This window comes from Fistularia commersonii, chromosome 20, assembly GCF_037954325.1.
Source record: "Fistularia commersonii isolate RoL2024-O1a breed Wild chromosome 20, RoL_Fcom_v1.0, whole genome shotgun sequence".
Lineage (NCBI taxonomy): Eukaryota > Metazoa > Chordata > Actinopteri > Syngnathiformes > Fistulariidae > Fistularia > Fistularia commersonii.
In genome coordinates, this window is record NC_141303.1 from 12,287,185 (window position 1) to 12,310,297 (window position 23,113).

The 23,113-nt window shown below is 39.8% G+C and overlaps 1 protein-coding gene across 1 annotated transcript in view; it reads left to right on the top strand.

Annotated features, from left to right (window-relative positions):
- The window catches only part of lama2 (laminin, alpha 2), a 167,213-nt gene that overhangs the window by 35,679 nt on the left and 108,421 nt on the right, over positions 1–23,113 (top strand). Inside the window, exons 2-13 of the mRNA XM_086166628.1 lie at positions 4,395–4,565; positions 5,167–5,279; positions 11,295–11,346; positions 13,133–13,323; positions 16,050–16,229; positions 17,876–17,965; positions 18,664–18,781; positions 20,275–20,453; positions 20,547–20,646; positions 20,868–20,925; positions 21,427–21,529; positions 21,892–22,032. Of these exons, the coding sequence (XP_086022754.1) occupies positions 4,395–4,565; positions 5,167–5,279; positions 11,295–11,346; positions 13,133–13,323; positions 16,050–16,229; positions 17,876–17,965; positions 18,664–18,781; positions 20,275–20,453; positions 20,547–20,646; positions 20,868–20,925; positions 21,427–21,529; positions 21,892–22,032 (1,496 nt within the window). The remainder of the gene's footprint in view (positions 1–4,394; positions 4,566–5,166; positions 5,280–11,294; positions 11,347–13,132; positions 13,324–16,049; positions 16,230–17,875; positions 17,966–18,663; positions 18,782–20,274; positions 20,454–20,546; positions 20,647–20,867; positions 20,926–21,426; positions 21,530–21,891; positions 22,033–23,113) is intronic.

Below are 23,113 nucleotides of genomic sequence, written 5' to 3' on the forward strand. Positions count from 1 at the left end.
CATGCATTTATAATTTTTTACAGCAAGTATATCAAATATATATTTGAGCTGTGGTAAAAGAGTAGGACCCTGACTGACAGTGATACATCAATTGCCAGCAACATTGATTCAAGCACGAATGAAAAAGCAAAATTAGTTAATTTCAGTTGATTTTAAACAGAGGATATATATATATATCCTCATATCCATGTATTTCTAGAGTTACTTTATCATTTTGTTTTTGTTTTTTTTAATGTTAAATTAAGCAAATGGGCAACTGCTTTCCCTACTTCTATCCACTTCCATCTTTTATTAATGTTTTGCGCATCCTTGTGCCTTCTTGTGTCTATGTGGAGCTGTGAGCATGCCAGTCAAGTCCTCCTTCAGGAAATGTGTTTTTTGGAAATTCAGCAGTGAGCAGGTAACATTGTTCACAGTGGCGCTATTTCCTGGCAGATGATAGTCGGGTTTATGGATTCTTGGCACAATTAGCACTGTTGATATGCAAATGTCTTGGCTATCTGGATTTCCTGTTGACAAAACACACTGCAGCTTGGTCATGAATGCTGTCTGTACCCTCTCCCTTTGCATACAATAATCACCAAAATTTATTCCCCCGGCTAGGTCTGAAAAGCTGGAAACAACATAGGCCAAATATAAGGTTACACAATTGATGTAAAATTTGGAATCCCTGATGATTCTTTCAATTAGTCATGCGGATCTGTTGCGAAGCTTACGGTATTAGCTGTCTAAAATCAAGGTAAAATTACACTATTAAAGATTGCAGTCTCCCACACGAATGAGTATCTGCTTGGAGACTCTTTGAGGATGAGGATAAGATACTAAGCATCAAATGGGTGGTGGATTGTGTTCCTGGCAGTGGTTATAAGCGGTATGGAGAAGCGCCAAGAAAATCGATGTATGACCTAACAGCTTTTTTGATCTTATATTTAAAGCCCTTTTCCCTGGTTATGCAGTTGACTGTACGGACAACAGGGCATCTATGTGGTTCATAGTCTGCTTGACCTTCGGGTGACAGGTCAACAGTTATACAGCACCAAGGTGCATTTGGCTTTCTCTTGTCAAGTGCCAAGTGCCGGGTTTCAGCCTTTCTTACCCGGCCATGTCTCTGGGAACTGAACACCCTGTACTTTTTGACACTCCAGGTAGGTTGCAGTTGTAGAATATGGCAGCACTGGAGGATAATGGGTTCCTGGTAGCTCCATGATTCTTCTCAAATCTTTGGTTATTAATTACCTTTTCTTCTCAACACGTTTCTTCCTTCTGAAAGATTTTTACAATTTTTAACTTTTTGGGGTAAGTTAAATCTCTTTTTTGACCCAGTTTTTCTGACGAGAGGAAGGTGTGCATAATAATTATGCACACCTTGATATAGGGGTACTGATCTCCTTAGGCCACACTGTCTGTCCTTACACATATACATAGCAGCAGATATGCATTAAATCCAATAAGTATTCAAGTTTATACAGCTTTGAGTTGGAAATTATGGATAAAATGATATGGTCAAAATAATCATTCATCCATCCATCCATCCATCTTCTACCACTTATCCTGCACTCAGGGTCGCGGGGGATGCCTATCCAAACTGTCATCTGGCCAGAGGCGGCGTATACCCTGAACTGGTCACCAGTCAATAACAGGGCCACATACAAAGACAGACAACATTCACTCGCTAATCCGAGGCAATTTTCCCAATTTTTTTTTCCAATTAACCTGTCGCAAGTTTTTGGACTGTGGGAAGAAACAGGAGAACACGAAGGAAACCCATGCAGTGCTTGAGATTGAGCCACCGTGCTGCCCTCAAAATAATCACTTGCCTAATAATTATGCACACAGTGTAGTAATTTATTGTCAATAACTGTAAAATAACCCATGTCTGGTTAAATTCAGAAATTGTCTTGTTATACCTGGAGTTCTAACACCGGCTTTGTTGGCTCAGACTCACTATCTTACATCTCAAAAATCTTATTTAACAAACAGCCATGGAGATTTTTGTTCTGGCCCTGCTGCTGTGGCTCTCAGCTGGATTTGAGGAGGAGAAGAAAATCAAAATGTCATCAAAGATACGGACCCGCTGTGTTAGTTTCCGTGCAGAGAATAAACACGAGTGTGCTGGATGATTATAAATGTAAGGATCGATCAATTTATATGCTTTTTTATGCTACGTTATGTTTGTTTGCGTAACAGAAACAAGAGAAATTATACATTTTGACAACTATTGTAATCGAGAGATAAGGTATTGTTGAAGATACTGCTGATGATGTCATCATGCTCTGCATTCCTGCTGCTAGTGGATTATCCATTAATCATGAAGAACAGTGAGAGAGAAGCCGGCCTGTGGTTGTAATTAGAATACTACAAATACTTTGAGCATTCATAGGTGTCAGTGTGAAAGAAGTAACTTCATTTTCTCAACCAATATTCAGCCAATGTCACAACCGCTCAGTCTGTTGGTGTAATATTATCTAGCTATCAGTGTTTGAGTGGTGATTCTGTGAGTCTAGTGAACTGGGAGGTTTGATCTTATCCCAAGATTAATATCCTCTTATATTTTGGACTTTGGGTTTTCCAGTAGCGGAAGTTCCTCAGATCTTGTTACTGGGAGATTGAGTAATGTGTTATGAGAATGGTTGAGGAATGTGTACACATTTGCAACAGGCTGTTGGTATCTCAGATGTTCTTCACAGTTCATCAGGGCTGACATCTGGTCAAACAGCTGTGCTCATCTTGATACACACACATATACACCCACCCACCCACACACACACACACACACACACACACGCACACACACATGCATTCACAAGTGCTCTCTCAGCTCTGTGACTTTTTAACTCTCTCCCTAACTCCATTTCATCTGTCTTGCTCATTCATTCACAATTAGACCACAATTCTATGCAACATTATTTCTGCAATGTCTGCTCTCTGCACTTGACCAAAGACCAGGAGTCTGATAAATAATGTACTTGCGCATGTTTCGGTGGGCATTTTCACCTGACAGAAAAGCAAACCACATGCACGCTGAGCATTCCCGTCCATCGAGCGCAACAACCTTTCTTGTGCCACACCAGTGGAACTGGAACCTGGAACACGCCATTTACACTGGCAATCTTGGAACATAGCGTGTGTGTGTGTGTGTGTGTGTGTGTGTGTGTGTGTGTGTGTGTGTGTGTGTTGTGACATGTTGTTTACACACTCAATTAGAATGGCCTTGGAGGAGACCTTGATTATATAGGACAACACAAATTACAAGGGTATAAGCATATGATTAGCATCGAAACAGAGGTTAATATTTAATCAAATAAAATATTTTCAAGCACATATCGCTTTATTAATTTAATTTAATATTTATAAAATGGAAGCCAAATATTCTGTTTGTGCACAAACAAAAAATGAATTTTTCAACAAACCTGAGTTTGGTGAAATGGTATTGCCATAAAGATATATGGAAAAAAAATGAGTGTTGTTGATGGTAAATGTTTTGGGAATTACAGTTTGCATATTCTGCTTGTGAGGAATGATGTTCATCCATTCATTACTGCACTGAATGCCAAACAGTGAGGCATGTTCTCCTCACTTGAAGTCACATGGCTCCAGGAGTTTATCATAATGGCCTACCTTTGTCATGGAGATGTTGAGAAATGTTGCTCTCTTTTCATATCCTCAAGGAGTGCATTTGTTTACCATTCAAAACCACCCGAGGGACGTGCACTGTGGAGGAAGACAAAGTCCTTTTGCATAGTAAAAACCTTATTGATGTCCTCTGACAATATCTCTGAAAAAAAAAAATCTACTTCCATATTTTCCCTCTGCGGCTTTACTGAAATATATCCACGGACAGGAAATGAAAGGGAATGTTTGGCCAACAAACTAAGGTTGAAAGGAAAAAAAAAAAAATTGGCATATGTGTGTATAAGAAAAAATGAAAAGAAAAATCAATATCGGTGAAGACTAGATTCAGTGAATTGCTAAACATACCAGAGCCATTGCCCCATTGAAACTGACGCTGTTTCAATACATTGAAATACAAAACATTGATAGCACGCTGGCTTTGTCTGATGTTACTAACAGGACTCCTGCAGCTTTTGGGCAATTAAAATGCTATTTCTTTAAAAGAAAAAAAAAAAAAAAAAAGAAAACCTGTCTGTTTTCTCTCTAACCACACATGTGAGGAAGAATTCGGTATTTTCATTCCAAATTCGATATGTCATACCATAAGATATTTTGTATTTATGATTGTGAACAAAGGAGAAAATCCGAATTCATCTTTGTAGTTCCATTTTAGACCACCCAGATAATACCACTTTTCCCCAAATGGATGAAAACCATCTTTACAGACACGTCTTTGATAAATATCTAAATAATAATATTTGTTTCATCCTTGCTCTTTCCAGGGTTGTTCCCGGCTGTGTTGAACCTGGCCTCCATGGCAGATATAACAGCCAACGCCACATGTGGTTTGTCGGGCCCAGAGATGTTCTGCAAACTGGTAGAGCACGTGCCAGGTCAACCTGTTAGAAACCCACAATGCCGTATCTGTAATCAGAAGAGCGCCAAAGTTTTCGGTAAGGAACACTCGTGCACCAACCCGGCGTCACGTGTTTAACGTCATGGTTGACTATGGATAGGTTAAAGAAATGGGTCTCACAACCTCTGGGTAGGATTCGAATTTTGGCTCAGGTCTAAATCTCAGGTCTAATCCCTGCCAGCAGTTATGATGCTATTATAGAGTTAACTGAGGAGATTAAGAAGATCACCATACAGTTGGAGTTAGTTGAAAGTACAGTGCCGCTTACACACATGCCTGAGTGTGTAGGTATCACACTACAAGGTTGTGTGAGAAAACCCTGGGAATGCGACACAGCGGCATGAGAACTGGCAACGCACAACGGCACACTCACACACACACACACACACACACACACACACGCACAAATACAAAAGTTGGCAGAGTAAGTGAAATAAAAACCAACTGTTCCTTCCATGTTCAAACTCATCAATTGATGCCATGATAAACACGGATTGTGGTTACTTGTTGTTCTTGCCTGCTGATGACTTATTGAAATAGTGATAAAAGAAATGTCTTTTAAATGTGTTGGTATCTGTGACACTGAAAACACAATAGTGATTATTATAATAATAAGTGATATCCCTCCCAATCTATAGAACGTCATCCAATAGAATATGCCATAGATGGGACTAACCGCTGGTGGCAAAGCCCCTCAATCAAGAATGGAATGGATTACCACTATGTGACAATAACACTGGATTTGAAGCAGGTAAGAACACAAGCACAGACACACACACACACACACACACACGTTAGCACACATAACATTTTCTGATTCAAACATAGTGTCAAATAATAAAAATTTTCTTACCTAAGAGACTAAGAGACAAACAGCATTAAGTGTTGTAGTTTGTCGGAAAACTCAGAAATTTATATATATACATGTACATACACACCATGTACATGTGAAAATGATTTCTCTGTCTCCATGTACGTGGGATTTTCATCCACTCAATCAAAAGTGCACTGAATTTCCCTGGTGTGTACAGTCATCACAATCAGAAAATGACAACCTGCACATGTTTTCATGTGTGCAAGCAAAAAGACACTCTCTGGAATGGCCACACTCATTTCCTCTCGTTATTGAAGGACCTCTCAGGACTTTGAAAAAAAAATAACAAATAAAGAATGATACCGTGAGAAATCAATGGCCTTGCATGGGGCAGAGAGAAAGAGAATCAGTTCTTTATGATTTACGATGATCTTAAATGAACAAAAGTGTGCATTGTCTGTGAATACATGAAAACCCTGTGTGAAAGGGTCTAAAACAGGTTTAGAATTCTTTCATGACCTGTGGTTTAATTCAAATGATTCAATTTCTGATAATCTCCTTAGATTGTTGTTTGATACGCGTACCATTTATCCCCTCATTCAGGGATATTTAACAAAAGTTTAACAGCAATGTAATGTGTCAGATGTAGTGCATTATGATTAAGAAACCTCTGTTCTACATATGATCAACTTTCTTCGACTTTCCAAGGCAAAAATCTCATCAGTTCATGGGTAAATTCAGTACTTTTTGCAATCATCACAATGATGCTGCAGTTTGTTTGGGCTGATAGTCAGTTTGATTGATGCATTCAAATCTTTCACTGGTTTTGTTGTCTAGGATGAGAGTGGAGCAGACTAACCAAAGTTACAAAGAAGCTGTGAGTCAGGCTGCTTTTAATATCTCGGTGTCCTTAAATACCACAAGATCCATATTTGGAGACAAAGATACCTGAGCACAAGCATTGCACATACCTGCTCAATGTGCTGTCTAAAGAATATTTAATTTTAGATCAAATGAATTAGGACATTTTGCAGGGTGTTTATTACTGATAAAGTGCTCAGTGCAGTACACTTTTAACACAAACAGAGCATTAAACACACATGGAAAAAAATTCATACAAATAATGCAACCCCTGAGCTTTATTTACCATTTTCGAAGAAAATGTCTTTGCTGGACTTTCAGTGGTATTTGGTCACTAGCAAATACCACAGCCAAATTATAATCACATCCTCCTTCCCTCTGACTGGTTGGAGCTCCAGCCAAAAGTATCCATGGTGGTTGTAGTTCTGCCATCATTCCCTGAAAATTGAAAATGACCTGAGGGAGTGGAGACAAGACCCAAAACACCTCAATAATTTCTCCCAGCAATATATGCCCTTGTGTCACCTGCTCCACACATTTCTCCATGAGACTCTTGATAAGTAAGAACTGACTAGTTTCCAAACAATCAATATTATTTTTGCAGCTAAAATGTTGAAAGTTTCAGATTACTGATGTTATTTCAGAATTGGAGATACCGTCAGCTTCTTTTTAAACAGTCGGCCTACTATCACGTTAGTGTCATTATGCATTCATACATTTTAACTTGACAAATCCTCAATTTATGATAGCCTGGGGTGTTTTTGCTGTCATGCATTTCAGTAAAACATCTCTTATAATAACACAATGGGATCCAAATAGCTTTTGTGGAAATCATTTCAGTTTGTGTTTCTTTTCGACTGCTTGCAAAATTTTCATGACAAAATCATAAAATCTCTTCAGGTTGTTATTACAACCACCAGCTTACAATTTCCCTTTGATGATATGTCTTCAAATTAATGTTTATTAGAACTTTTTTTTTCTTTTTTTTTTAATCTATCTACTTTTTCTGCTTCCAATAGGTCTGTAGGATAATAATTAATAACATATATGTGTAGCAGACGCTCAATCAAAATGCTGTACAAGCGACGAGGGTAAAGACTAGGACGCAAACAATATTCAATGATTCATTCATTATCAATACCACTTATCCTGCTCTCGGGGTCATGTGGTGGGACGGAGGTGGGGTTTGGGGGCCGCTGGAGCCTATTTTAGCTGTAATTTGTCGAGAGGCCGGTTTCACCTTGGACCGGTCACAGCCCATCACAGGGTCACATATAAAAGACATCCAACCATTCACCCTCTTATTCATATGCCATAGAGATCCCTATGCTATATTAATACATATAACCATTGACTCCCTCATTCACATGTTTTGGCAATGTAGAGTTGTCACTGAAACTTTTGCATGTTTATGGACTGTGGGAGGAAACTCACGTAAACGCAATGAGAGAACATGCAAACTTCACACACTCCTGTCAGGTTCAAATCAGAGACCGTCTTGCTGAGTGGTAGAAGCGCTAACCACAGCAACAAAGTGCCACCCAAGCAAATATAAAAGACACCGTTTATCCTTTAGTGAGTGACTCAAAGCATCAGTTTAACCTACTGCATGTTTCTGGTCAACAACATTAACATTTTATGATTTAGAGTCAGTTTGCAGCTTGTATCTTTGTCAGTGGAGCCTCAGGTATTCAAAGCTGTAATATTTTTATTTATCTATTTTTTTTCCCCTAGAAAGGTTTTGTCAACTACAAACCGCCAACCCAGCTGTCATCATGAGGCTGATTTAATAATCATCAAATTTACATTTTCGGTTGAAATATTCATGTGAAGCTAAGTCAAAACCCAAAGGTCATGTTTGAGTGTGTAAGTTGATATCTCCATTTGAATATTCCTCTGGGAATAAGAAACACACACTTAAAGAGATCCCAGAATGAAGGCAGCTTTGTGGTCTCATTAACAAATAAAGACACAGAAAAAGAACCTTTTTGTGGTTCACCCTGATAACCACAAAGCACTTCAGGGCCAAGGGATTTCAAGGAGACATACTATTATAATAACATATGTCAAGAAGGAAGCAGCACAAATGCAAAAAAAAAAAAGAAGTGATTTATTAGTGCTAAATTACAAAAGCATAGCCATCCAATAGCACTTAAGAGGCATTCCAGGAGCTTAAATCTTTGATGTACTAGATGTTTAACCCCGTGCACGGGTTTGTCTCATCCTCGTTTCAGTTCAAGTGAAAAACTATTTTAAAACCAAATAATTAATATTGCCCGCGTTTCTAGCAATGACGAAGAGCCATCGCAATACTGCAGCTCTCGAGCTGCCGAGGCCAGGCGTAGCAGGCCTGCAACGAGGAGGCCTCTGTCGTTTCACCGAATGTTTGCGGTTTGTTTTCCGGCGCTGACTTTGGCAGGCAGGGAGTCTTCATAATTCATGTGATTAAGAAAGGGGCCAATGGCTACTTTATTAGCGCAGTGAGATTTTAACACATTCACATGTGAACTGACAGTAAATTTTCACATGTCTGCTTCCCAGTTCTGTTCCCTAACTTGGTATCGGTCCATCTGCATGTGCCTGCTTATGTCTGATTCCCTTCTTTTTAAATTATTACTACAATTGCTACGTTAGTCTTATTCTGATCTTATTATCCTGTGAACTAATTCTAGTCGGTGTCCTTTCAGTCTTTTGATCCCACAACACTGAGCCGACGAGCGGAAGCGGAAATGCTCAAAAAAGCCCGTTATCGGGCCAGGGAGATCGTAACACGTTTCCATGTGAACGGCCCGCAAACACCAGCTGTTCCTTCAAAGGACTTTCGCTGATTGTCCAAATCACATCGAAACAAAATGATTTATTTCACAGTCCATTTAATGTTGGGCTCTCTGACTATACAGGACACGGGGCTTAAGTGAACTGATTGAGCATTAAAATAAACATTGGAGCGCTCATTTGGCTGTTAGAACCGCGTCTGCCAAGAATAATTTTCTATCATGAGAATCCCCTTTTCAAATTTGTCAGTAAATTTCTCCCGACGGGGATGCATATTTACAATTCTGTGTTTTGAGAAGTTTCGCGATTACCCATTTGCTCGTCATATCAAGATTGAAAACATGTTCTGTGTTTGTGACAGAAAAAACATATTGCGCCTACCAAGACTCTGACACAGTAGAATATTGTTGATGGATGAAGCACAAGCATGAAGAGTTTGTATAAAGTTAAGAATGCATGAGAAGGGGGTGGGGGCGTGAGGAGGAGTGTTTTCCGATGCCTTTGTAGCATTTGCGTTGTCACACTATTGAGCTACAGAGTGCGCCTTGTATTTTAATGAGGGGAAACCCGGATGCTGCACATGTAAGTTACTGTGGAGATTCTCAGCACTGTCTGATGTCATCCGCGGTCTCCCAATGCCTCCACCTGCACCGACACCATGTTGTCGGGTTCCGTGCGCTATGCCTGCCTCCGGCATCTCACAGACGACGGAAGAGGACAGAGACCATCGCTGTTTTTCATGACATGAGACTTTTTTTTTTTTTATAAACTCCTATCCACTCCTATTGTTGTGCACATCCTGCCGCGATGTTCATAGCAAATAGAAATTCCTCCTCCATTTCACATCTTTGGTAATCAATATAAAGCTGACACTGTTTGTCACTTCACTGTTATGAATTAGCGGAAATGGTAAGGACATGGGATTAACATGATTCCTTCAAATGGATTTTTGCACTGAAATAAAAAGAGTGGTGATAAGAGTGTGCCTTGGGGCACTCCATGCTCAGCGCAGTTATCAGAAGCAACTCTCTGAAAGCAGTCAGACAGGGGATTTACAATCCAGTTAATGAATCCTTTTTGTGACACGATATACAAAGGCATGGTGTTTAAAGCAGAGCTAATCAGTAAAAATAATTGTCATTATGAGTGGAGATTTGTAAAGGCTTTATGAAGGCTTACATAAACATGGAATTGCATCATCTGTGCCCTTGTGGTTTCGAGAACCACGTCTGTAACTTGATCAAACGTTTAGAGTTTAGACAACCCTCTAGGTTGATATTGATGCCCAATGTTGCTGGAAAATCTGTACAAAAACCAAACAATCTTTGTGAAAAGCATTTGAGTAATCTTACGAAGATTTGTTTGGATGCCATCTGCAAACAAAATTAAGTCTGAAATGAAGTGTTTCGATTGAAATTCCCTTTTACCTGTTGTGCGTGTATCTGCAATTATTTTGTGCTTGTTTCATATTGCTGTGCTGAGATTTTGACTCACTGTTTCATATGCAGACACACACACACACATGTTCTGAATACATTGTAACAATGACTCTTTGTAATGGTTTTGAATGACCGATATAAGGTTACCCACAAATACGCTTTCTCACATGCTCAGGCACACAGACACTGAGTACCTATTCTAGTCACCGCAATGTGACACTGGCTTCCCTCAATGTGAGGAGAACGGGAGATACACTCATCCGCCTATTACACACACAAAAAAATGAGGAGAGAGCAAATGATTAAGGGATGATGGAAGTTATCAAACCTGTACCGTCTTGTGATTTTCTTACCGAACCTGGTAATCGAAACTTAACAAAGCAGGATTTAAGAATTAGATTTATGTGACTTCGATGTAAAGGCGCAAAAAAATTCGGTTCAGTACTGCGGCATATGTTAATAATAATAAAATAATTATAATAATTGTATTTTTAATTTTGGAAGATGCCTTTTTTTCCAGAGTGTCAAGAGAGCAATCAGAGGTTAGTGTTGACAGTAGTGCACATAGTATTATTTTTAGCATCTTTTTTTAGAGGTTTGGTGGGTAAAAAACTGACAAAACTTAAAGAAGGGGGAGAATCACATAATACTGTAATCTGTGCTTTGGCTTGAGCAGGGCCTACACTCAGATTCACCCCTGTGTTTGAACAGGATATTAAAAGTCACCTGGCACAGGTTTATTTTCCACCATGGAGTGGAAATGATGATTATACATGCTATTCATATTCATATATGAAGCTTTTCATTTCAGTCCAGTTGTAAACCCAACTGTTGGAGTATTATGTGTTTCATTAATACATCCTTTGTGTGTTTTCAGGTTTTCCAGATAGCCTATATCATCATTAAAGCAGCCAATTCCCCTCGCCCGGGTAAGCCCTCTGTCATTATTTGTATTTTCAAAGCATCACTCTGTCACAGGTGCTTATTAAGTATAACAGTGTTTTTTTTCATTATGGGGAGTATTTTTAGTCAGTGTTTTAAAATCAGGTTTCAGTAACTCTGTCCTTTTGAGGATACAATCTCCAAAACATACTTTGTTTAATAATGTATGTTTACCTTAGGAAAACAGTCTTCCACAGTACATACTGTGACTTTTACTGTGAAGATCTCAAAATAAATTACATTTTTTTTCATATCACTTGAGATTATTGCTTTGTCTTTTTCTCCTTTGCATTATAATGTGATATACACTATATGGCCAAAAGAATTCGCTCACCTGCCTTGACTCGCATATGAACTTAAGTGACATCCCATTACTAATCCAAAGGGTTCAGTATGACGTCCGTCAATGCTTTGAAGCTATAACAGCTTCAGTTCTTTTGGGAAGGCTATCCACAAAGTTCAGGAGTGTGTTTATGAGAATTTTCAACCATTCTTCCACAAGCGTATTTGTGAGGTAGTTCACACACTGATATTGGACAAGAAGGCCTGTCTCTCAGTCGCCGCTCTAATTCGTCCCAAAATTGTTCTATCGGGTTGAGGTCAGGACTCTGTGCAGGCCAGTCAAGTTCATCCGCACCAGACTCTGTCATCCATGTCTTTCTGGACCTTGTTTCGTGCACTGGTGCAGTCATGTTGGAAAAGGAAGGGGCCAGCTCCAAACTGTTCCCACAAAATTGGGGGCATGGAATTGGCCAAAATGTCTTGATATGCTGAAGCTTTCAGAGTTCCTTTCACTGGAACTAAGGGGCCAAGCCCAGCTCCTGGAAAACAACCCCACACCATAATCCCCCCTCAACCAAACGTCATACTTGGCACAGACAGACAAGTACAGTTATCCTGGCAACCACCAAACCCGGACTTGTTCATCAGATTGCCAGATGGAGAAGAGCTATTCATCACTCAAGAGAACGTGTCTTCACTGCTCTAGAGTCTAGTGGCAGCGTTTACACCACTGCATCCAACGCTTTGCATTGCACTTGGTGATGTGTGGCTTGGATGCAGCTGCTTAGCCATGGAAACTCATTCTATAAAGCTCTCTCCACACTGTTCTTGAGCTAATCTGAAGGCCACATTAAGTTTGGAGGTCTGTAGCGATAGAATCTGCAGAAAGTTGTCCACCACTTTGCACTATGTGCCTCAGCATCCGCTGACCCTGCTCTGTCAGTTTACGTGGCCCAACACTGCGTGGCTGAGTTGCTGTCATTCCTAAACACTTCCTTGTTCTTATAATACAGCTGACAGTTGACTGTGGAATATTTAGGAGAGAGGATTATTTCAGCACTGGATTTGTTGCACAGGTGGGATCCGATCACAGTTCCACGCTGGAATTCACTGAGCTCCTGAGAGCGACCCATTCTTTCACAAATTTTTGTAAAAACAGTTTGCATGCCTAAGTGCTTGGTTTTATACACCTGGAGCCATGGAAGTGATTGGAACACCTGATTAGGATTATTTGGATGGGTGAGTGAATACTTTTGGCCATATAGTGTATTCCTCATTGTTGCAAAGATGTTATGAGAAAAAAATTTGAAGAATGATTATCCTATTGTTTTTGTTTAACCCCGATTGTTTACACAGACACAACCAAATAGTTATTTAACTGGGAGAATGGCTCTTTTACCAGAATGGAAATTAGCCCTTCTTTTACTTTCCTTTTTTAGGTGATCAAGAGGTAAAATCTGTGGGTTGTTAATGGACTGGTTTTTCTGGCAGGTAATTGGATCCTACAGCGCTCAATAGATGGCACAAACTTTGAACCCTGGCAGTATTACGCCATCACGGACACTGAGTGCCTCACCCGCTTTAACATCAATCCGAGGACGGGGCCTCCATCTTACGACCGAGACGATGAAGTGATCTGCACCTCCTTTTATTCAAAGATTCACCCTCTGGAGAATGGAGAGGTGAGCTTGCAACAAATGTCTCCCCAGGGGAAAGCAGGAGTTGCCAAGAAGGAGACAGATTTTAAAAAAAAGACAGAAGTGCAACATATAAGATAAGTTAAGATAAGTTAAGTTGAGTTAAGTTGAGTTAAGTTGAGTTAAACTTTATTGATCCCCACTGGGGAAATTCAGACATGAAAACAATCTATAGAATGTCCATGATGCCAGGAATTTACCCTTTAAGAGAGGGGTGAGACATTTATTTATTCCTTTATGTTTCAAACCAGGCACAGGAACTGAGTCCCTTCAAGAAAATGATCAGCTGTGATTCTTCACAGAGTAAACATGAAAATATCTTGCTCCAAATCCCTTCATTACGACTCATGAATGACGCAAACTTGTTAAATAACAAATAAAGAGTGAACACATTTTTCAGTCCAAAACAAAAAACAAAAAGAAAAATTGCTGAATTTATCTTAAAAAACGGTATGTGTTTGTGAATGAGAGGGACTAGAGAGGAACCTGACTAGAACACTGAAGTTACAGGAAGATGAGACAAAGAAGGTGGAGGATTTTAAATACTTGAAGTCAACAGTCGAGAGCATGGAGGAGGATGGAGGGGGTCAGGAATTAGTCCATCAGAGGGACTGCACATGTTGGATGTTTTTGAGATAAAGTCAGACAGAAGAGGAGTAGAGAATAAAATTGTAGAGGGATGCTTAGGTTGGAAGTGCAAGACAGGAAGACTAGAGGAAGAACTAATGAGGAGTTTTATGGATGGACTGAAAGTTGACATGAAGTAAGTTGGTGTGAGAGAAGAGGATGCAGAGTAGAGGGTTAGATTTAAAGAATTCCCCCAATTCTGAAGGTCGATGATCTACTGTGGGGAGCCCTGAAGGGAGCTGTCCAAAAGAAAATAATTTTATTTGTTACGAACAACCTCGGCTGTTTTAAAACCCAGCTGCTCACCTGACATCCGATCAGCTGTAATCCTGTCCTACATTGCCACACACAAAGGCACATACCTGTTTTTTTTCCATTATTGATATCATATTCTTTCATAATCAGATACAGCATTTTGTGTGGCTCTGGGCTAAATAAAAAAAATATATATATATATATATATATATATATATATATATATATAAATAAATAATTGACTGCAAGTTTGAAAAGCAAAACTTGACACAAATGAAAGAATGTCCTGGTAAAATATCCAACCTTCATCAGCTCCAAGCCTGACAAGATGTAAACACAACAGTAATGTTTAAACACAGAAATAACCCAACCCGTTAAACTCTGTGATAACCAAGTACAACCTGAGGAAAACTGATAGTCATCAGCAAAGTGACACCATTCGAGGAGCAGATCATTTTAATGTGTCTCACTTTTTTATTCAATCGTGGGGACAGATTTTTTTAAAAACACACAGTGTTTACTGTTGTGCTGCTTTGATCAGCTGTGTGTGTGAAAGCACCCAGCATGAGCAGTGGGGAGAGACCGCTTTAACTGACATTAATGAAGGGAAAGCGAACAGCAGCACACATACACAAACACACACACACACACACACACACACACACACACACACACACACACACACACACACACACACACACTCATAAACACACACACTCATTCATACAGACACACACATCATAGCTTTTGACATCTCTGCTTGTATCCCCTCTACTGCTCCCACACAGGATACGGACAGGGATCCAGGACAAACACCAACAAAGACACACACATTAAAATGCAAAACAACACACACATATACACACTAACATGCATGCATGTACAGGCTCATGTAAATATGAATAGATATTCAATCAGACTTCTACAATTAGTGGCCTGTGAAGGTGTGCACGCACGTGCTTGTTTCTTTTTGTGTGTTTGGATGTGTGTGTGTGTGTGTGTGTGTGTGTGTGTGTGTGTGTGTGTGTGTGTGTGTGTATGTGTATGCGTGGTTGACAGCTCCTCAGCCGTCTGATCACAGTGAAACCATAATGAGTCATGGGCGATGTGTCACAGCATCACATACTGCTGCACACACATTCAAAGTAGCACCCAACCATTCAGCGTGTACACACACACACACACACACACACACACACACACACAGAGCACACAAATACTCATCTCCTTTGTTACTTCCAAAAACTCTAGCTTGCAACCATCAAGTGTTCCCCCTTAACACACTAATACGAACTCACACACACACATAAACACACTCACAAACACACACATACAGACACTCACATACACGTATGTTCAAACACAAACATACAATTTTTTTTCTCAGGTTGCTTTTTGGTCACCTTGGGCACACAGACAGATGAACAAAGGGAACCCCTCTTATTTTGTGGCAGTTTTGATTTTTTGTGACAGTTTTTTTGGGTAAGGGTTATATTTGGGGCGGTTTGTTTTCACAAAATGCTCTGTAGATCATTCATCTACGGTTCATAATGACAAAGCTGTGTTAAAATTACAGTGCAGTTAGGCAGTAATAAACTAAAACTCGAAACCGTGTGTCCCCCCTTGGAAAAGAGGTGGCTATTTTACTCCTTTCTTTCACCTGAACTGACTACATGTCTTTTCGCTGTGACTTAAACTGAGGGATTTTTCACTTCTGCAACCATCTGCCACCGCAGGAGACTCACGCAGCCTCGATCCGAGGCATCTTACCACGTCTTGGGATTATTCCGTGAAGACCTGTCAGGGTTTATCACTGTCTCTGTCCACAGATCCACACATCCTTAATCACTGGCCGTCCCAGTGCAGATGACCCCTCGCTGACCTTGCTGAACTTCACCTCTGCCCGCTACATCAGATTGGTGTTTCAGCGAATCAGGACTCTGTATGCTGATCTCATGACGCTGACACCTAATGACCCAAGAGATATTGATCCCATTGTGACAAGACGGGTGAGGTTGAAGAAACACTTTATTTATGTGTCTTGATATTAAGTTTACCATTTTTTTATTTTCTGTATTATTTTTCTTTTTTGATTGAATTTTTTATCAGTAAAATGTTGGAACTTATCTGTACTGATTAGTATTAAGTTCCTTTTCTTTCTTTCTTTCTTTCTTTCTTTCTTTCTTTCTGTCTTTCTTTCTTTCTTTCTTTCTTTCTTTCTTTCTTTCTTTCTTTTTTTCTTTTCTTTCTTTCTCATCTTCCATTCCAGGATAATTTAGGAACATCTTTATTGGTATTAGTACATGAATTCTAATTCAACATCCACTGTCCTATACTGTAATTCATTCACAATAAAGATCTAAAAGTGACAATGGAGTATCATTAGCGAAGTAAAACATTTTTAATGTTGAAAATGTTGTCAGAGAAAGAAGACATCTATAAAAGAAATTAACCCACTCATCTTTGAAATGGTATTTTGTAAGTGAAATGATTGTGTAGGACTGAGAACACAAATTGCTGCATGGGAGGCCTCCTACTCTCTTTGTTTTGACAAAATTACCTCGCAGATTTTCATAAAATTACCATGTACAAAAGTTTATGACAGAAAGGATTTTATTTTTGAAATAAAGCATTAAGTTAAAATGTAATTGACTACAGACAACCTTTGGTCCAGATCACTCACTCATCAGTCACTGTGGGCTTTAGGGCATTAGAAAGATGTCCTTTAGGTGTGGATCTATAAAGAAAGGGAGAAGAAGATGAAGAGAAGAAAGGACTTATTTCAATTTTGGTTTTTACAAAAGAAAATAAATCCTTTTCCTTCTGTTGCTCACAGTCATGAACTGAGAAAAGAATAGGCTGGAGCTCTGGGTGTATTTATTTCCTTTCTTGTACTGTACGCTTAACAACATAGATTATCAGTGACACAAAACATGTAGAGATAAATAAATAATAATATCTAACAAAAATTAATGGGCAACAAGCTTTTTACATTTCTAATTCTTCAATGAGGATTCGTGATTATTTTACATTTTAATTTTTTTCATTTTTTTTAACAAAGAGTTATACAGTTTCAGCTCATCTCTGAACTATTCCCATAATTTGACTCCCATTACTTAAACACATTTATATATAACAATTTTTTTTCTAATTTTTCAATTATGAAATAAAAACAGACATACCTTTGAAACTGTGATTCTCTTCTCTTTATTTATTTTGAATACATGTTGGGAGACTGCTGTTAACTACTTTAAATAGTATTTCCAATGTCTTAAGATCTGGAATATATCTGGGAACTTTAAAAATTAGGAACTTAAAAAAATAATGAGACGGTTCTAAGTATGAAGCCTTAATTATTATTCCAGCAGCTCTTTTCTGAAGGTTAATTATCGGCCTCAGTATTATTTTTTTAGCCATTTCCCCAGACCTCCGCACAATATGACATACCACATTACAAGTGAACAATAGTGTCTGCAAAATCTCTGACTGTAGAAAGTATGGCAATAGAGCAAAATATTTTCTTGGGATATAAATCCAAATTAGAGTTAATTCAGCAACAGTCAGGAAAATGAGTAGTTTAAACAAATGAATCAACCAAAAGCATGCAGAAGTATTCATGATAACTTGCTACCCCTGTCTTGCTCTCTCTCCTCAGTACTACTACTCCATAAAGGATATTTCAGTTGGAGGGATGTGTATTTGTTATGGTCACGCCAAGGCCTGTCCACTCAACACTGTCACGAAGGTAAAACACCCCCATCCATTTTCTCTCCCACTCAGACCAGGTAACAGCAACTGTAAGCCACTGTAATGGAGCTGCTCTACACATCCAAACGGGCATACAATAGGGTCCCGTTTTTTTTTTTTTTTTATCTGCTGCCTGATATCAGACCTTGGATGTGTGTGTGTACCTGCTGCGGGGGACACCGGTAACACACACGTGCATTGTCACTTCAAACATTTGAGTGTTTGATACCATACACCTGATCTTTTTCCCACCGCTCACTTGTCCTTTACTTGTCCTGAGGCTGAGCCACCTATTCTTGAGCAGATGTGACGCTTGCGTTTCGGCATACATGTAACAGACTACCAATGATATCACTGGTGTACAGAGAGCTTCGCTTAGATTTTGACCCAAAAGGGATTCACCCAGGAACTATAGTAGAGTTCCTGGGTGAATATAGTTTCTATACTGTTGTCCAAGGTTTGGCGTGTTTATTTCAGCCTGATCTGACTCTAAAACTGCCTTGGTTTTATGCATTAGACTTTGTTATTTATTTGCAATGTGATTTAGTTATTGCAGAATTCATTTCATTTCATAGGGTAGTTCAGTTAAAAGAAAAAAAAAAATAAATGAAACCCTTGTTTGTTTTGTTTGTTTGTTTATTAGTATTGTATTCGACTTTTTTCTGTATGCGAGTTCATCTCTTTGTGTGTCTGCAGAAGTTTAGTTGCGAATGCGAACACAATACATGTGGCGAGAGCTGCGATCACTGTTGCCCCGGCTACCACCAGCAGCCCTGGATGGCAGGAACCTTCTTCATGCGTCATGTTTGTGAAAGTAAGAAATGCACAGCTCTAAGGACAACATTACAAAGAAAACAACCGACAAGTCTTGAGCGATGCATTCTTTGAACAAGTTATCTTAATACCTAATAAACTACTCCTATGCTCTGTATTTTTTTTTTACTTCAGGGAAGTGGTTCTAAAATGTCACAGCAGCACTTTTTCTCCTTCTTAATCAAGATTTAAAACAATCTATTGTTTCCATAACTCTGAAATATAATCGTTACGATGCACTGAATGTCAAGCAATCATTGCCCCTTAATATCTTGAACACACATATAGCTTTTGTAGGCTTTGACTAAAATGCAAATATGGCTTGCAGGAAGAACATTGTGAAGGCCTCTCATGTAAAACTCTAAAACTGTCAAAAGTCAACTTTGTATTCTTTGTCAGCTTTGGAGTAGCAGATCAGGAAGGCTTGATGCTTCTATCAGTGTTTGTCTATCTAGGATGACCACATCTTTAACATGACGAAAACCAGTTGCTAACCAAATGTCAACCAGGCGATCATCGTGCGTCCAATAAAAAAATGTGCAGTGTGTCCCATTTAATGATCAACCCCTGTTGAAAGTGACCTAAAGCCATGACAGGAAACCCCCCGGCTGGGTAGAAATGGCTCTGACGGGTTGTCGTTGTCCAGGAGTTTTTGTTTTTCTCCTTTTCAACCGAGTATAACAGAGTGAAAAGCCCAGTAGCATTTTTTCAGCCTCATGGCCTGATAGTGCTCCGAGATCTGGAGAAGATCCTGGGATTGTTCAGGATACCGACTATCAGCTTGTCATTGTGTTACGTTTATAACTGATTTGAAGGGGATCACCCGAGGCCAGCAGACCTTTGTTTGTATGAAACACAAAAGTATTGATTTATCAGAAAAGCAGATGAACAGTTGTTGTTACTGCCGTCATCAGGAAGTTAGAAGTGCAGACCGGTAAACATTGACGTGACTGGCTCTGCTTTCTGAGCCTATTGCTATCAAATGAGGCGGAGGAAACATGTAACGGTTTGCAGATTCGTTGCCGTATGTGAAACACACCGTTGTTGTCCCTCAATATTCAAATAAGGATCAACACCTTTTGCTTGTTAATCTATCAGGTATTTTAAAATTTTTGGAGACGATTAGTGCCAAAGTTATTTTTCCAGGAGGAAACACAGAGCTCGCTGTCACCAACTGACATATCCATGAAAAGCAGATTTCATTGTTCATTGAACAATGTGATGAGGAAATCAAGTATGTAGTGATAATATAAATGGATATAAATACTGGGTGGCATGGTGGCGCAGTGTTTAGTGCTTCGGCCTCGACCTTTCTGTTCTCCCCGTGTCTGCGTGGATTTTCTCCGCGTCCTCCGGTTTCCCCCAACAGTCCGAAATAATGCAGCAGGTTATTTGGAAAAAATTGGGAAAGAATGAGTAAGTGAGTAAACGTCATCTGCCTTTATTTGGAGCCCTGTGATTGACTGCCAGTTCCGAACTTCTCTGTGTTTTCAGAATGTAACTGCCATGGGAAAGCGAAGGAATGCTACTTCAACCAGACAGTGGCAGACCTGTCACTCAGCCTGGACAGCCACGGTCAGTACAGAGGGGGCGGAGTCTGCATTGCTTGCCGCGACAACACGGCTGGCATCAACTGTCAGAGCTGCATTGCTGGATACTACAGACCGGATGGAGTATGTCTGTTTTACTCCCTTCTAAGCCTCATTTAAGACCTGGTCAGTATTGTACAATCAAACCAATGCTCTTTGATTCCCCAACCAAACAAGGTGAGTGCCGAGGAGGAAAACCCCTGCATCCCCTGTTCATGCGAACCCCAAGGCTCTGTCAGCCAATGGTGTGTTGCAGATCCAAGCCAGGCAACGTCCAGTATGAGATTTTACATCATTTGCATTATTTTCTTTCCATCTATCCCTTGCTCTGTTTATTTTTCATGCCGTTAAAATTAGCAGTCAGTATATTAACTGACATACTAAGCTGTATAAAAAGTATAAATGGGAATCTTATTTTAATCTCTTCAACCACTACTTCATGCCACTTCATTTGTTGTTGTGATAAATATGTTTGTCTTGTGTGCATTTGACTGACAGGCCAGCCAGCAGGGTCATGCCAGTGTAAGAATGGTTTTGGGGGTCCGCGATGTGACAGGCGAGACTTGACACACACACATACATACACACACAAATGAAGACACCAGGTGAGCTGAACCCTCCAGCTGCTGTCTATTGCTAATAGTGATGGGAAGTTGCCTCTGAGATTTCTTTAAGATTTTTAATAACATGTCACCACTGAACTTTCAAAAGAAATCATATAGTCAGAGGCCAGTTTATCGCAGAGCTGACATATCACTTTCCACTTTTTTTTCAATCGATGATCATCTGTGGCAGCACAATCTGAATGATACGAAATCATATCAAAACTTTATTTACAGAAATGCATTGGGTCATTTTTTCTATCAGTAAGTGAAATAGTTGTGAGACGCACATAATGTGCATTCAAGTTAGCTTTAGTGCAAGATCAACTGTTTGCTCCAAACTTGAAATTCTGCCAATTCTATGAGAAAGGGAGCAGCAGAATTGATCCTTTCACTATCTGATTACGTGATGCCTTATACTTATCTGTTCGGTTATAAATCTAATTTTTCTCTAGGTGTGCTGTCGGTTATATGGGCTACCCATCCTGCCAGCGCTGCAACTGCAGTGTTGAAGGAAGTACCAACGTTGACCCGTGTGTATCACCCTGCGTGTGCAAGGTCAACACACAGACACAGACATACACACACACACACACACACACACACACACACACAAATGCACAGGTAAAATATTGACAACATTGAAAAGGACAACATTAAATGCAGTTCTGCAAGAGTTTCCAACTGGGAATCATCCAGGTATATGCACTGTGACTACAATCATTGTTGGTGGTGCATGTCAACATTCTGTTAAAAAAAGTCAAAAATTACTCCGACCGGAAGAGAAAATAGACTGGGGGGAAATTTTCCTACTCATTTGTCTCTTGTGATATAAGTTACCTCATGCTTCAGAGGAGCGTAATTGCTGCATGGCTTGCATCTACTAATTTCCTTGCAATTCTCACTCTTTTTGTCTGCAGGAAAACGTCAGGGGAGAGAACTGTGACCACTGTAAGCTAGGATTCTACAATCTTCAACATAACAATCCACGCGGCTGCGAAAAGTGTTCCTGCATGGGGGTTTCAAGTCAGTGCCATGCCTCCACATGGGTCTATCAAAATGTAAGAAATGATAGAGGAAAGAATAAAAACATGTTCACTGAAACGGTGCTTTCACACCTTGCTGTTTCGAAATGTTTCACATTGGATCAAATTTACCCTTTCACACGCACACTCGCTCACCCATGACAACAGAGCTGCCCTGCAAGGCGCTAAGCAGACCATAGGGAGGGAATGGGGGATCAGTGTCTTGCCCAAGGACACTTCAGCATGCAGATATTTGGAGCCTGAATGGTTGAGTTTGTGGGTTTATGGCTAGGGGAAAGGAAATGTTTACTGATGAGGAGATGGAAGGCGGGCTGAAGATGATTACAGCAACATGTTGGCGGGAGACATATGAAAAGCGCATCTCAGATGCAGCTAGAAAGGTGAAAAATGAAAACACAATCGAGAGAGCCAATCTTATAATATGGGGAAACTAGAAACGCAAGAAATTCTGAAATAGCTGGGAAGGTAAATGATGTGGTGACTGATCATGAGGAGGACCGATGACCTGATAGCAGACCAGTGTGGAGGTCATAGAGTGAGAGTCATTTTCCCATCCTCAAGCATGCACACACACACACACACACACGCAGGCACGCACGCACGCACGCACGCACGCATAAGCAAAGGGCTATATCAAAGCTCACAGAAAAGTTCCCTCCACTTTCCCCTACTAAATTACAAACACCACCCCATATGGTGCCAAATATACAGTCAATTAGTTGCTGGCTTGTTCTGTCTCACGCTCACAGTTTATTACTGAAATATTTACTTACATAGTTATGGATAAACGGAAAAGGTCAGCTCACTGGTGACTCCAAAGGGTTGCAAGAACTGGTTAAATATCGCACCCTGATGTCTTTGATACGCAGGTTATTTGCAAACTTCCCTAAATTTCCAGTGAAGCTCATGCAACTTAAAAGGTGTCCACCAGGAAGAATTAGGATTAAAAGGCCACTCACCTATATTAAAGACAGAAAGCACTAATTATTCTGATCCCATGTCATAAAGATGAAGCCTGTTGATTTTAAGCCTCTCATTGCTGGACCCTTTATTAATCATAATCATTAGAAGAATACTTCATTTCATAACAGGGTTA